This window comes from Carettochelys insculpta, chromosome 11, assembly GCF_033958435.1.
Source record: "Carettochelys insculpta isolate YL-2023 chromosome 11, ASM3395843v1, whole genome shotgun sequence".
In the NCBI taxonomy this organism is placed as follows: domain Eukaryota; kingdom Metazoa; phylum Chordata; order Testudines; family Carettochelyidae; genus Carettochelys; species Carettochelys insculpta.
The window spans coordinates 447,088-463,647 of record NC_134147.1 but is presented as its reverse complement, the minus strand read 5'-3'; the positions used below and the strand labels follow the sequence as shown (position 1 = coordinate 463,647).

General features: G+C 47.3%; 1 protein-coding gene across 3 annotated transcripts in view; it reads right to left on the bottom strand.

Moving 5' to 3' along the window:
- DAG1 (dystroglycan 1) overlaps positions 1 to 16,560 on the bottom strand; it is a 108,102-nt gene that overhangs the window by 20,909 nt on the left and 70,633 nt on the right. For 2 of the 3 annotated variants that reach the window (XM_075006026.1, XM_075006027.1), the window contains exon 2: positions 10,897 to 11,261. In XM_075006026.1, the coding sequence (XP_074862127.1) occupies positions 10,897 to 11,178 (282 nt within the window). In that variant the 5' untranslated portion in view covers positions 11,179 to 11,261. Of the gene's footprint in view, positions 1 to 10,896; positions 11,262 to 11,341; positions 11,503 to 16,560 lie in introns of those variants that run through there. The other variant, XM_075006028.1, reaches the window with a different exon arrangement.

Below are 16,560 nucleotides of genomic sequence, written 5' to 3'. Positions count from 1 at the left end.
GATTTTCATTGGGGCTTGAACTCCCTATGTAATAGCTACAAGGACTTGACTCTGAGTGCATAAATACTACATTGCCTAGCTGGAGTTCTCAGCAATACGGTGTTTCCTGTAAGCTAAGTGCTTAGGCTAATGCGCAGGAAAGATTCAGGTGCCACCCAGCTGATTATCAGCGTGCCCACTGTGATATTGTTTTCTATGCCGCACATCTATACGTCTTGGTGATGATACTTTTTTCACACAAGGATGTTAAAAATTAGAGGGCTGCATGGTTAAATTAGTTGCATGAGATGCAAACAAATGCTAGAGTTCTTTCAGCTCACAGGAGTTGCGACCCCGATAGGGGAAAACCACCCTGGCAAAATAGAAACTGCTGATACCTTTTCCAAACTGCCTACTTAGTCTTCAGCAAAGAATCCCCTTGTCCTATGTGGAACCCTTCAGAAGAAAGCCCCACATACTCAGTGTGTATGGATTCATCCTACCAGCATAGAGAACAGTATTAAACCAATATAGCGTGAACATGGGCAAGCCTCATGTAGACAAGTCCTAAGTCTGATTTTAAAATCAATTGATGTTCAAGGGCAACTTGTGTTCAGCCCAGTTCTCAGACACACCTGAAAACCACTCAGATTTCAATGAGATATCCTCTGGCCCTCCTCTAGCATCTTCCAGCTCAAGGAGTGCAAGCACTCTCCCTGGGGCTACGTCTACACTACAGCATAAATTCAAATTTAAGGCACTTAGCTTGATTTTAAATTGACTGTTCACACATCAAATACCATTATTGCAAATGTAGGTGGCGCTATGGCAGATATTCTTACTCCAACAACCCTCGTGGGATTAACAGGAAATTCAAATATAAGCATTTGGCTTAATGGTAGTGTGGACACAGCTTCCATTTAAACTGGTTTTACTGACTTCCACAGGAGTCCCACATGTATTCCACAACTCCCCACAGTTGACCATTCTGGCTGGTTGCTCCTCAGATGCTCTCCACGTATGCAAGAAGAAAGGTAACAGGAAGCCTGCAGATTTGAATTTGAATAGTATCAGGAATTCAAATTCATTTTCCTTCTGACCAGCATGGACAGCACACCTGAACCATCCATCGCATCCAGCAGTGAGCACTTGGGGTTCTTTTCTGGATATGAGTTATCAGGGTTGTAAAAGAGCTCCAGCATGTACTCACAATGAGATACAGGATCTCAGTTCTGCATGGCGAGAAGAATTAGTAATGAGCAGAGTGCATAGCTGCAAATGAAATGCCACCATTTACAAGAAGATTTCAGATGGTATGATTGCTCAAGTGTACAGCCGGGACATTGAGCCATGCCAGGCAAAAATAAAGGAGCTCTGGCAGAGCTACCATAAAGTCAGAGAAGCCAGTGGGCAATAAGGGTCATCACCCAAGACGTGCCAATACTACAAACATCTGGACAGAATTCTTGGGAATGACCCAACAATGGTCCCGGAAGTGAGCAGGGACTCTTCAGGAGACTGTCTTGAGGACTCCTATGTGAGCTGAGAGGTGAAGCAGGTGGGTGATGAAGAGGAAGCCGACGATGTGCAGCTGGCGCCCAGGGAAGCTGATCCTGGAAGTCTGGAGCTCTTCATGCTGGACCTCGAGCCAGTAACCTCCTCCTCAACACCTGAAGCTATGGTGTCCATCACGCGTGCCAAGCAGGCCTCTTCTGGTGAGTATTTTAGTAAAGTACAAGCTGGTTGAGTTTGGGGAATGGTTTTACTTCGCGGAGTGCATTTTTTACACTGCTACAAGCCAGTTGATTATCAGGCACACTCAGGGACTCAATGCCCATTTTTAAGAAGAGCTTGTTAATATTTCTGGAGATGAAGCACTTATCCTCTTTGGAGATCTCCACAAGGTCTCATCCAGGTACTCTTACTTTCTGCATGAGGTTTTTGGGGAGGCCTGATAGTAGCACACCTTGCCACGCCAGGCAACCAGCAAGTTATCTAGCATCATGGAGCCACACAGCATTTTGGCAAATTTTCCAGCCTTGTGCTGACAACGTATCAGCATATTTTCTTTTTCACTTTCAGTTATTTTTAGGAGGCTGATGTCTCTTTTTGCAACCCATAAGAAGCATGAGAATTTTGATTACAGTTACTTGTGCTGCTCCCTTGCCTTTTCAGTTTGTGAGGACTGCCTTGCCACACTACACGGCTGGCAGGCTCTCCATCTCCCCCTTAAATGCTGCTGGCAGGCTCTCCTGGTTTTCTCTGCTCCCACCAGAGTGCTGACTCTTCCCCATACAGGGCTGATGAGGAACCAGCCCCCAAGGAACTAGCCCCCAAGAAACTATTTTTGGCTCTTTTTATTTTCCAGGGATAACTCACCCCACCACCCTGGCCCGTCATGCGGCCAGTGAGATTGACTCCACCCTACCCCCAACCATGAGGCCTCCAGGCAGTCCGAACCCTGCTCCAGGAGAATAGCATGTACAGTGCAGACTTTCCCACCTTTAAATGGCTTTTCCCCTGTACACGATGGATGCACAGCCAGCCCCCGAGAAATGTTTTTTGGGCTCCCCTCATTTTCCAGGGATTGCCCACTGGCCTGCCATGCAACTGTTGGGATCAAACCACCCCCCCCACTTCCAGAAGCCCATAAAACCATACCATGTCTGTAGTGAAACTGAATAAATACCTCCTGCTCTGCACAGATTGCTTCAATATCATCCTTAAAAAGCCAATCAAAAGTGCGATTGTAAAACACACAGCCATTCATTCTATGTTTAGTCACTCTATGTCATATTTCAAATACGTATCTACATTTTGACCTTCACTGTCTTCCGCAGGCAGCTTACACAGGGAAGACCGGGTTGTATGATGAGGAGGAAGAAGATATCCAAGCAGGACCTCATCTTGCAACAACTAGAAAAGGCAGAGAGGGACCAGGCCAGAGCTGCTGCTAACCACAGGTGGACACAGCAGTGGTGCCAAAGCATGCTCCAGTTCAGGAGTAAGGACACACAAGACCTCCTGAGAGCTGTCAGGATGCAGATCTCTTTCATTCCTTGCTGCAGCTGCAGAGGGATGTCCACCAATGCAGGACTAATTATGTGGACTTAGACTCAGCTTCTTGTTGCCCACCCTCCCCTTGCCCCCCTGTCATCAAGGTCCCTGAATGCCGGGGGTGGGGAGGGGGAACCACAGTGTCCCGCTCCACCACGATATCTCCCCAGCGCAAAAGCCTCACAACACCAAACACGAGGCCTTTTGCTTTTCCCTCTCTTTTCCTAAATACCCCTTACTCTTACCCCCGTAAATAATTTTTTTTAAATCACATTTATTGGGTCATATATTGTGAGGTGCTTTCAGAAATGTTAATCAGAAATAACTGGAGTTTGGTGTGTGGGGAGCAGATTCACTGTGTGAATATGGGCAGCACATTCATGTGGCCATGTGGTCATTCATAAATCTTTCAAAGCTTCTCTGATTGCCGTTGCTTCTACACATCCATTCACAAATGCCCTCGAGTTCAGCTGTGCTTAAAACTTGCTTATGGCATGTACCTCAGCAACCCAGGAGGGCATTACATTTTCCACCTTCAATTCACAAATGATATGTGGAATACAACAGTCTGTAACCACAGTGGGGATGTTGCTTTGGGAAAGGTCCAAACAGGTCAAAGGGCAATGGAGCCTGGCTTTCAAACAGCCAAAGGCATATTGCACCATCATTCTGCACTTGCTCCGTCTATAGATGAAGCACTCCTGAATGCAGTCCAAGTTGCCAGTGCATGGCTTTATGAGCCAAGGGAGCAGAAGATAAGCATGGCCACCCAGTATCACAATGGGCATCTCCACATCCCCTATCTTAATTTTCTGGTTGGGGAAGAAAGTCCAATCCTGAAGCTTTCTGTACACAGTGGAATTTCAACAGATTTGCACATTGTGAACCTTTCCCGACTATCCCACATACCTGTTGGTGAAACAACCTTTGGGATCTACCATAACCTCGAAAAGTACCCCGGGCAGTTTATGTACTCAGAGGCCAGATGGTCTGAGGCCAGGATGGTGATGAGAGTCCCATCTATTGCCCCACCAAAGTTAGGAAACCCCGTGACACAAAGCCATCCACTATGTGCTGCACGTTTCCCAGAATCACGGTCGTCTTCATTAGGTGATTACAGATTGCATTGGGTAACTGAATCACCGCTGCCCCCACAGTGGATCTACCCACCCCAAACTGGATTTTCCACTGACCAGTGGCTGTGAGGCACGGCAAACTTCCAAAGAGCAAAGTCTCATTTTCGTATTGCTGTGATTCAGGGTGGGGGACAGGAAGTCACGAAGTTCCATGAAAGTGGCCTGCTCATACGCAAGTTCTGCAGCCACTGCTAGTCGTCTCATACTTCTAAAACAATGTGGTCCCAGCAGCATGTGCTGTTTTCATGCCTCCACAAAAGGCACTCCACTGTAAGCAATGCATCCAGGGCAGCCAGCAGCTCTGCATTCCTGTTTTTCAGTTCCTCCATAGCATAATCAAATACACCTGCATCTATCCCATACCTCTTCCAAAAATAAAATGCCTCATAATAGAGCAGGTACTGGACATTATGCACTGTGCAACGGCTATGAGCTGTTCTGTATCCATGACAGCACTTTGGGATAGCTCAGTGGTTTGAGCATTGGCCTGCTAAATCCACGGTTGTGAGTTAAATCCTTAAGGGGGCCATTTAGGAATCTGGGGCAAAATAGATAAAAAAGGGCAGGAGGGGGTGCTTGGTCCTGCCAAGAGAACAGGGGACTTGACTCGACCTCCCAAGGTCCCTTCCAGTTCTATGAGATGTAGTAGTAGGCATCCTTCAGTCTGCATAGACTATGGATCGCGCCCTTTAAAGTTTCAATTGAGGACTTCATTTACAGCGTTTATTGTGACTATGAAGACCCACACGAGAGTGACAGTCCTTGCTGCATCTCTTGCAGATGTAGTGGGTGTCTGGCAAGTCCTTATTGTGCTTTCTGTGTGCTCGCTTCTCCTCTGCTAGCTGTCTGATCTTCAACTCGCCCTTCTGAAGGCCCTTGTGTAACCCCTGCCTCCATCTGCTGCGGTCGTCTGCTAGTTCTTCCCAGTTGTCCAGCTCGATGTCTACCTCTCTGAGGTCTCTCTTCCAGACATCTTTGTAACGAAGATGAGATGTGTACCTCCACGTATGTATGTATGTTTTTGTTCAGGAGCCAGACAAAAGGAAGAAAGGTGAGCAGTAACATACAGACCCTTGATTTCAGAAGAGCAGACTTCGACTCCCTGAGAGAATTGATGAGCAGGATCCCTTGGGAAACAAAGATGAAGGGGAAAAGAGTTCAAGACAACTGGCAGCATTTTAAAGAAGTCAATGAAGGGACAGGAACAAACCATCCCGCTGCACAGTAAGAAATGCCAACATGGTAGGCAACCAGCTTGGCTTAACAGGGAAATCCTTAGTCAGCTGAAACTCAAAAAAAGGATGCATACAAGAAATGGAAACGTGGACAGCTGACTAAGGAGGAGTATAAGCATATGGCTGGAGAATGCCGGGCAGTAATCAGGAAAGCAAAAGCACAACTGGAACTGCAGCTGGCAAGGGATGTGAAGAGTAACAAGAAGGGTTTCTACAGGCATGTTAAAAATAAATGGGTTATCAGAGAAGGTGTGGGGCTGTTACTGGATGAGGGGGGTAACCAAGTGACAGATGACGTAAGAAAAGCCGAAGTACTCAATGCATTTTTTGCCTCAGTCTTCACAGACAAAGTCAACTCCCACATGATGGTCCTAGACAATGCAATATGAGAAGGTGGAGGGCAGCCATCTGTGGGGAAGGAACAAGTCCTGAGCTATCTAGAAAAACTAGATTACACAAATCCATGGGTCTGGATTTAATGCACCCGACAGTACTGAAGGAATTGGCAGATGTCATTGCTGAACCTTTGAAGACTCTTGGACCACATGGAAGAGGGGAAAGTGATCAAAAGTAGCCAACATGGATTCACCAGCAGGAAGTTCTGCCTGACCAATCTGATTAGCTTCTATGATGAGGTAACAGGCTCTGTGGACATGGGAAAGTCAGTGGATGCAATATACCTTGACTTCAGCAAAGCTTTTGATACAGTCTCCCACAACATTCTAATCCATAAGTTAAGGAAATACGGTTTGGATCCTTGGACTATAAGAAGGATAGAAAGCTGGCTTGAAGGTCAGGCCCAGTTGGTGGTGGTCAATGGCTCAATATCTGGATGGTGATCGGTTTCAAGCGAAGTGCCGCAAAGCTCGGTTCTGGGGCTGGTGTTGTTCAACATCTTTATTAATGACCTGGATGAGGGGATAGATTGCACCCTCAGCAAGTTTGCAGATGACACAAAACTAGGGGGAGAGGTAGATAAGTTGGAGGCTAGAGAGAGAATCCAGAGTGACCTGGATAAATTGGAGGACTGGGCCAAAAGAAATCTGATGCAGTTGAACAAGGAGAAGTGTAGAGTCCTGCACTTGGCATGGAAGAATCCCAAGCATTGTTATAGGCTGGGAACCGACTGGCTCAGCAGCAGTACGACGGAAAGGGACCTAGGGGTTATGGTGCATGAAAGGCTGGATATGAGTAAACAGTGTGCCCTTGTAGCCAAGAAGGCTAACAGCATACTGGGGTGCATTAGGAGGAGCATTTCGAGCAGATCTAGAGAAGTAGTTATTCCCCTCTATTCGGCACTGGTGAAGCAGCATCTGGAATATTGTGTCCAGTTTTGGGCCCCCCAGTATAAAAAGGTTGTGGATGTGCTGGAGCAGGTTCAGCTGAGGGCAACAAAAATGATTAAGCGGCTGGAGCACAAGACCTATGAAGACAGGCTGAGGGATTTGGGCTTGCTTAGTTTACAGAAGAGAAGACAGAGGTGATTCAAGAGCAGCTTTCAACTTCCTGAAGGGGAGCTCTAAACAGGAATGTGAGAAACTATTCTCAGTGGAGTCCGATGGAAGGACAAGGAGTAATGGTCTGAAGTTGAAGAGGGAGAGGTGTAGGTTAGATATGACGAAAAACTACTTCACCAGGAGGGTGGTGAAGCAATGGAATGTGTTGCCTAGAGAGGTGGTAGATTCTCCATCCCTCGAGGTTTTAAAGTCCCAGTTTGACAAGGTCCTGGCTGGGATGACTTAGCGGGGGTTGATCCTGCTTGAAGCAGGGGGCTGGACTCGATGACCTCCTGAGGTCCCTTCCAGCCCTGTGAAGGTGTGTGTGTGTGGGGGGGTGTAAATATACAAAATGGTGCAAAATTCCTTTGACCAGCCCTTTGTTTCCCAGTCGCGGGGGTGATGTGTGCACTGCACTATGGGATGATGATGATGGATTTCAGACACCCCATCTCACCCCCAACTGGACCACCTGGCTGACCAGCACTGGATGGTGGCTTCTTCCCTGCACAGGACAGAGCAGGAGAGGCCAAGATTTTTTTTTCCCCTCAGCTCTGGCACCAGCCCTGACCCCACCAGACCACATGGCATCTAGGCTGGGTGAGTCATACTTCTACAAGAGGCCAAGACACGTCTGTTCTGCAGTTCACATTTGTGCAGGGGAACCACAATCTCCCCCATAGGCACCATGCAGTTGGGGTCTACCTCCACCTGTGGCAAAGATTTCAAGGGCTACCTGTCATGGAGGGGGAGTCTCCCCTCCATTGCACAGATTTCGGGGGGTGGCTCTTAGAGGGAAGACTTCTCAAAGATGACATTTCAAAGATGACAGCTAGCAGCTCTGAGCTCCTTGAATAGGAACAGATTACAGCTTGTGAAATCCGGCACTGGGGGGACAGCCCCCACAGTCAGTGGCATTCAGGGCTGGTCCCCACACTGAAGAAAGCTCCTAAAGGGACCATGTCAACTGGCCCTTCAACCACATCCCCTCGTAGAATGGGGGAGGGGGCAGATACCACAAGGTGCAATCTGTTTCTGTAATATTTTCACCCAGGCTGGGTGACCAGTTGAAATGGTAGTCACCTGGATGATCCCAGGGAGCTATGACAGTATGTTGTACTAGCTGGCTTACCACATAAAAGTCATAGCATTCTGCCTAGGCAGGGGTGGTTTCAGGGGGAGGAAGAGTGGCTGAAAGGCCAGTTGAGATGGCATAGTCACCTGGGTGATCCCAGAGCAGAGTCATTCTGGCATATAGGTATGACTGTCCCCTGCCAGATGCACGAGATGAGGCAAAAGTTGTATCTAAACATGGTTTTTCTAGAGGGAAAAGCAGTTGAGCAACCAGTTTACATGGTTGTCACATTCTGAAGGCAGCCTATTTGGATTTCTTTTGCCTGGAATTCCCTGCCTTTCCTTCTTGAAAAAGGTCTGTTTGCATTCCACGGGAGGGGAACAACAGAAATGCAGTGTGGGAAGATGACATCACATACCCACAACCACTTGAAGGGCATCTTTTTCCATAATGCACCAGCAAACAACCAGAATGCTATGGGGCTGAGGGAACTGTAGAATAGGTTCCCGCAATGCACTTCTGCAACAGTCGATCTTTGGTAATTTAGTGTGGCAGCACTAACTCTAATTTCTGGGGAGGTGAGGACACTCAAATTCGAATTTATAAAACCCAGTGTTATAAACTGGAATCTCTCTCAGTGTAGACGTAGCTTAGGAGGCAGAGAAGTATACAGGTTCTTGGCAGATACAGGAGTGAGAGACCATCATTCCATCCTGAAGCTCAGCCACTGGGGGAGGCATGGCAGGGCACTGTGAAGTGGTAGTTTGAGACAGGACACCAAAGTAAGCCACGTGGACAATCATCTAGCCGTGAAGGCAACCTATCAGTAACATTAAGAGCTTCACATGTACTTTCAAACGCCAGTGAATTCAGAGCAAAAGGTGAGACATACACTGAGGTACTGCAGCAGACAGCAGCCCTCGGCATGCAGACTGCTGTGCAGTCAGCACAGGACTGTGAACTACCTTGCTCTGGATAATTAAACGTAAACAGAATAAGGCTGCAACAAGAACAGTGGCTTTAGTTGGCACCCTTTGGTAAGCCTCCTTCCTTAAAGTAAATATTCCCATCAATCCCCCTTGCATGCTTTGTGAGCACCAGTCCCAAGCATGTGCACCTGGTGTGACCCCAAATTTGCCCCACCCCCACATGAAGTCAGTGGCACCCCCGTAATTTCACATGCGCTCCTCCGAGAACACCCTGTCCAGAGCCCCCTGGCATGCTTAGCTAACAAGGGTGTGCACGTTGATAAAGCAGCCAGTAGGAGACACTAGTCAGGATGCAGTTTGAGGCAGATAGGTCTTCTAAGAGCAGACTGCATTGGGAAGCTGGGGAAGTTGATCAGCAGGAGTCTGTGCACCTTGAACCAAAAAAATTCAGAGCTGATGGTTGGCCTGCATCTGCACCACACCCCTCTGGACTCCACCCAGAGTTTGGATACTAATCAGCTGAGAACGAGGCTCTCTCATGGCACCAATCAAGAGGTGAGCAAGCTGCATGACTCAGGCCACCAGTGCACGTCTTAGCTTTCACTTGAGCAAATTTCATCAGCCCTGTCATGCCACAGCTTTCAGTTTGAAACAGATGATATGCCTCTAGCTCCATGGTGTGCACCATGCTAGTCATTAGCCACACATGGCTCTTTAGCCAGTTACACATGGCTAGTTGGCTTGAACAAGAAATATATTTTCAGAACAACGTGGCTAGATCAGCATAAAAGCTACTGCTTCAGAACTGGTTGGACACCACAGCTCTAGCTCTTCTAAATGTGGGACTCACCTAGCACCCTTCTACTCCCCACTTAAGTAAAAATCCAGGTGTTCCAGATCTGCCAGATGCAGCTTTCACACCTCCAACTTATCACTGCCACTCCTCAGGGCAAAGTCTTAGTAGTGCGAATGGGACCTCTCCAGACCTCACCTTCCTAATCCAGATTCGCAAACCTGCCTGAAAGGAAAAGTTGACAAGTCCAAGATTTTCATACCCCATCACCATCAGCTCCCTTCTGACCACTTGAAAAATAACAAACCTTAATTCACTCATGTTTAGACTGAGAAATGGTCAGCCTCAGCTGACAGTGAAGCCATAAACACATGGACTGCTGCAGCTGTCTTCTCTGAACCCAGCCTAGGGAGGACTCCTTGCACATAGTCAAAGTGACATACTGAGTGTCTCTTTCACTACTCTTCCCTAGGTTAGTCAGGGCACTTGCATCCCATCTCTCACAGCTACAGCACCTGGAAGTCCTGAAGGCAAAAGACTTTTCCAATCTTAAGGACAGGCTCTCTTGTTGGGAGTCACAAATCTGATGATAGCTCCTGTCACACAATGAGGACTATCTCCAGCCCTCTCACTGAGACACGGGATGAGTGGAAGACACACTGTCAGATGAAGACACAGCCACAGAACCAAGTCTATGCTCTGGCACCTCACCAGTGGCCCAGTATTTTGTCCTCTTGGTAAAAAAAAAAAAAAAAAAAAAACACACATATCCCTATGGTATCAGAGGGTCAGCCCAGGATTTGGGCTCTGGAAGGTCAAGACTCCCTTACCTTCGATGATTGTTGTACCCCTTGCTCTAGTATTTGGATGCAAGACAGGTTTAATGCAGCCAGACACCGAACCAAACCCCTTCCTACAGAAGGGAGCAGACTTCCTCAAGCTTCTACTCTGGGATGAAGGAGCTCAAGCCAATGAGAAATCAAACACTGAATTCCTAGAAGGGGAAGTTTTTCATCCAGCTATATCCTGATCCCAACAGCCTCCCTCTCCTCTGCATCTGAATCATGGCACCACCTGTGATCCATGCCTACAAACCCACATGTCACACTGTTGGAAAGACAGGCCCCATCCCTCCCAAAAGCATGACTGCAAGTAAAGCCATTGTGAGATAGGAGGTAGACTGATGCATTTCTTACCTGCACCATTTCTCCATTGGAAGCAATTAAATCTGTGGGGATACTGACTCTGAAGGAACGACCAACCACAGCAGAGCTGTCTGGAATCCCCATCACTGCTGGAACTGTCTCACGGAAGTCTGACAGCACAGAATGCATGGAGGCCTCTAGCTGGTTTTCCCAGTCCTGTACAACTTCGGAGGGTTCACTGGGCCAATGGCACTGAACAAAAGCAGCCACCAGCAACAGCATAAGCAAAGTCCTCCCCACCAAAGGGGGAAGCCACACATATCCCACAGTCATTTTTCTTGCAGACACCAATACTGTATTCAGCTGGAAAAGGAGCCGTGTCCTCACAGCAGCATCGTCCTGGGAGCGTCCCAAACCTAAGGGAAAAACAAGAGGGCAGGTCAGCACATCAATTATGCTTATTTAATAACACTGAGTTGGCCAGAAGCTCACTCACCTAATGCTTCTGCCCTCCCTGCTGTTCAGATGTCCTGTGCATATGAAATGGGCCAGTCCAGCGAAGAGGAAGTACCTTTAGCATCCCCTGCTCCCACTTGAGTCCAGCCACTCAGCCCTTCCCTACTCTCTGCCCCCAGCCACTGACTGCTGAAGCCTGAGCGCTCCAACTCAATGAGGGGCATCCTGGGTGTGAGAAGGAAGGACTGAGGCAGTGACAGAAGCTGCAGTGGAATTAGGCAACCTTTCCAGGAGAGCTACAGTCAAGCTAGGATATCAATGAATGCAAATGCTAAGTACACAGAGCATTTCCCTCAAGAGATGCACACTAGCCTGAGCGGGAAGCTGCCACCTTGACAGCCTGGGGCAGGACAGATGCTTCTGCTCCCAAGCCCCATGTGCCCCCCCACAACCAGAATTGCCCCCATCAGCTTTCAGCATTAGTATGTGTGCATCTGGAAATGCACAGTCAAATCTGACATGGGGCAATAAACATGCACTGGTCCCCTCAGCTCCGTTCCCCACATGTGTAGAACTCCCCCCTCCCCTTGCAGCCTCTCAGCCCCCACTCCATTCTGCAAACCTGCCTGCTTCCCCTTGCCAGCATTTCACCACCGTCAGATGCTGTCCGTACCTTGTTCAGAGACCTGCCTTCAATGTCTCTTATTTGGCTGCCTGTTCTTTCTAACTCCACCTCTGTGGTCCCTTCTCTTCTCCTTGGTGCCCCAATTCCCACCACCCTTGCTCTCCTTTTCCTTCCAAGTTCAATCCCACCTCTGTACCTTCCCTATAGTGATCACAGTTTGTGCTGGCCAAAAGATAGCCAGAAATCTCCAATGCAGTTCCCCAAGCCAAGTCTGCCCCTGCTATGAATCTCCTTTGCTGAAGAATTTTCACCAACGCACTTGTGTCGTGCTGCAGGCAGCTTCTATCCTTGGGAAGTCCCAGAGAGCTTTTACCTCCAGGGGTCATAAGAAGATGTAGCACCTTGCTCCCCGCCGCCCAGCCCCCAGTGAATTAAAAAAAAACATTTTAAGAAAGTAATCATTTTAAGAAAAAATCAACATTTCTCATTTAAATTTCTCATTTAAAAATACTCATCACAAAACATGCTACAAGTATGCTTCCAGTCCCATAAAAATGAATCAATGGCTCTAGTCTGTCCACCCTAACTCCTAGCTAGTTCTTGCTTCTTGAAAGTTCTGAGCTTTCAATTTCTGTTCATCAGCAGACTAAAAAGTAAAATGTGCAAAGACTGACAAGCTGGGCAGAACAGTTTTTGTTCTGTGCTTATGTGGTGATGCACCTTGGCCAAGCACAAGAGAGTAAAGACAGACACTGTTTTAAGGACAAACACAGAGGAAGAACAGAAAGGACTGCGGGTGGGGGGGGTGGGGCGGGAGAAAGAGATTCAGCACACACAGCTTCTGTATTCCCTCACACTTTTGACACAGAAAAATGGCCATGGTTTTTGGGCATAAGAGAGAACCCATCTGGGAATAGGTTCAAGTAATTTGTTCCCTGGGTAAAAGAGGAATGTGTGTCAGGTTTAAGCAGTAAAAGATGAAGATGCAAAGCCCAGTTGCAAGAATGAAACCTCAGAAGAAAATCTGCTTATTGAGAGAAAATGATGTGGATGTGCCTGAGTGAATCAAGTATTGGACGAGTAGCTGTGTTAGCCTGTATCTGCAAAAATAAAGTCCTGTGGCACCTTACAGACAAACAGGTATTTTGGAGCATAAGTTTTTGTGGACAAAGACCAGCTTCGTCAGATGCAAGGTAGTAAAGATTCCAGAGGCAGGTCTAATGATACAGGCTCATGAAAAGGAGGGAGTCCCAGTCAAGAGGCAGGCTAGAGATGACAAGATCAATTCGGTTAGGGAGGATATTGCCCACTTCCAGCAGCTAACATGGAGGCGGGAACACTAAGAGAGAAGACACTGGCTTTATAGTTGGCCAGCCACTCCCAGTCTCTTTTCAATCCTTGATTAATGGTGTCAAATTTGCAAATAAATTGTAGCATAGCAGTTTCCCTTTAGAGTTTGTTTATGACGATTTTGGTTGCAAGATAGCTACTTTTAAATCTGTTGCCAAGTGTCCAGGGAGACTGAAGTGTTCTCCTACAGGTTTTGCATGTTACCATTCCCCGAAATCTGACTTTTGTTCATTTATTCTTTTATATGGAGACTGTCCAGTTTGGTTAATGCATATAGCAGAGGGGCATTGCTGGCACACGATGGAATATATTACATTAGTAGATGTGCAGGTGAATGAGCCCCAATGATGTGGTTACGGTCCTGTGATGGTGTTGCAGGTGTAGATATATGGGCAGAGTTGGTATCAAGGTTTGTTGCAGGGACTGGTTCCTGAGTTAGACTTACAATGATGTATAGTTGCTGGTGAGAATTTGTTTCTGGTTGGTGGGTTGTCTGTAGTTGAGGACTGACCTGCCTCCCAAGGTCAGAGAGTGAGGGATCATTGTCCAGGATGGGTTGGCAATCGCCGATTATGCACAGGAGAGGTCTTAGCTAGTGATGGCCAGTGGCGTTCTCTTGTTTTCCTTATTGGGTCTGTGTTGTAGCAGGTAGCTTCTGGGTACACGTCTGGCTCTGTTAAATCTGTTTCTTCACTTCCTTAGATGGGTACTGTAGTTTTAGGAAAACTTGGTAAAAGTCTTGTAGGTGTTTGTCTCTGTCTGAGGGATTAGAGCAAATGCAGTTGTACCTTAGTGCCTGGCTGTATACAATGGATCATGTGATATGCCCTGGATGGAAGCTGGAGGCATGTAGGTAAGCATAGTGGTTCATGGATTTCCCATCTAGGGTGGTGTTTATGTGACCATCACTTATTTGCACAGTAGTGTCCAGGAAGTGGATCTCTTGTGCGGACTGGTACAGGCTGAGGTTCACGGTGGGGTGGAAAGTGTTGAAATCACGGTGGAACTCTTCAAGAACCTCCTTCCTACGGGTCCTGATGATGATATCATCAGACCCTATGCCACCAGCACTACCAGCTTTCTTTCAGACACCACCAACTTCCTGAGGAAAGCACAATGCATTATGCCAGACAGAGCCAGACGTGTGCCACGAAGCCTCTTACTACAGGACAAGCCCAAGAGAGAAACCAACAGAATACCACTAGCCATCACCTACAGTCCTCAGCTAAAACCTCTACAGTGCATCATCAGGGATTTACAACCCATCCTGGATAATGATACCCCACTTTCACAGGCCTTGGGAGGCAGACCAGCCCTTGCCCACAGACAACCTGCCAACCTGAAGCAAATCCTAACCAGCAGCTATACACCGCACCACAGTCACTCGAACTCAGGGACCCATGCATGCAACAAACCTCGTTGCCAGCTCTGCCCACATATCTACACCAGCAACACCATTACAGGACCTAACCAGATCAGCCACACCATCGTGGGTTCATGCAGCTGCACATCTACCAATATAATTTATGCCATCATGTGCCAGCAATGCCCCTCTGCTATATACATTGGACAAACTGGACAGTCTCTACGTAAAAGAATAAACGCGCACAAATCAGATATCAGAAATGGCAATATACAAAAACGCGTAGGAGAGCACTTCAGTCTCCCAGGCCACACAGTAGCAGACTTAAAAGTAGCTATCCTACAGCAATGAAATTTCAGGACCAGACTCCAAAGAGAAATTTCTGAGCTACAATTCATCTCCAAATTCGACGCCCTCAGCTCTGGCTTAAATGAAGACTGCGAATGGCTGGCTAAATGCAGAAGCAGCTTCCCCTCCCTTGGTGTTCACACCTCCAGATCAACTGCTGGTAGTAAGCCTCACCCTTGCTGACTGAGCTAACCTTGTTATCCCCACCCTTGCTCTGGCTTATTTATACCTGGCCCTGCAGATTTCCAAGACCAGCATCCGATGAAGTGAGTCTGTGCTCACGAAAGCTCATGCTCAAAACTTTTCTGTTTAGTCTACAAGGTGCCACAGGACACTTCGTTGCTGTTACAGATCCAGACTAACATGGCTACCCCTCCGATACTTGACACAATGCATTGGTGACCCTTCTGAAAACACCATCCTGGCCATCATGGATGTAAAGGCCCTGTATACATATATCCCACATGAAGGTGGACTTCAAGCTGTTAGGAATGGTATCCCTGATGAGGGGAAGGCACAACTGGTGGTAGAGCTTTGTGACTTTGTCCTCACCCACAGCTATTTCAGATTTGAGGACAATTTATACCTTCAACTCAGTGGCACTGCTAAGGGCACCCACATGGCCCTGCAGTATGCTAACATTTTTATGGCTGACCCTAGAACAATGCTTCCTCAGCTCTCATCCCCTAGCGCCCCATCTCCACTTGTGCTACACTAATGACATCATCTAGACCCATGGCACGGAGGCTCTGGAAGAGTTCCACCCTGACATCCACTAGACCAGTCCACACAAGGCATCCACTTCCTGGACACTACTGGGCAAATAAGAGATGGTTACAAAAACACCATCCTATACTGGAAATTCACAGACCACTATGCTTACCTACATGCCTAAGCATGACCACCACGACCTCGATCATAGAGCTCTAGTACACGGAGGACATTATGGTTGTCATGTGCCTAGCATGTTGGCCTACCTTCAAATATTGGAAATGGTAACATAGGAAAACCCAGAGGACAACACTTCGATCTCCCTGGACACTCAGTAACAGATTTAAAAGTAGCCATCAAGTAGCAAAACACTTCAAAAACAAAAGGCTCCAAAGAGAAACTGCAGAGCTGCAATTCATTTGCAAATCCAACACCATCAATCAAGGATTAAACAGAGACAGGGAGTGGCTGGCCAACTATAAAAGCAGTTTCTTCTCACAGTGTTCACGCCTCCACATTAGCCGCTAGAAGCAGGCAATGTCCTCCCTGACTGAATTGACCTCGTCAACTCTGGCCTTCCTCTTGATTGGGACTCTTAGACTTGCCTTTGGAATCTCCAACACATTGCATCTGATAAAGCAGGCCTTCACCCACAAAAGCTTATGCTCCAAAATATGTTAGTCTCTAAGGTGCCACAGGATTTCTCATCATTTGAGTGAATCAACTGGTTAATAATTTAAATGCTTCACTTTGCAATGCATCATTCCTCAAGACTCTATCCCTTTCAGTAGAAGTGTGACTTGACAAATGAATTCTCAAGCTGTTTTCTGTGTTAGATGTTGCTTAAAAAAGTTTAGCTTAG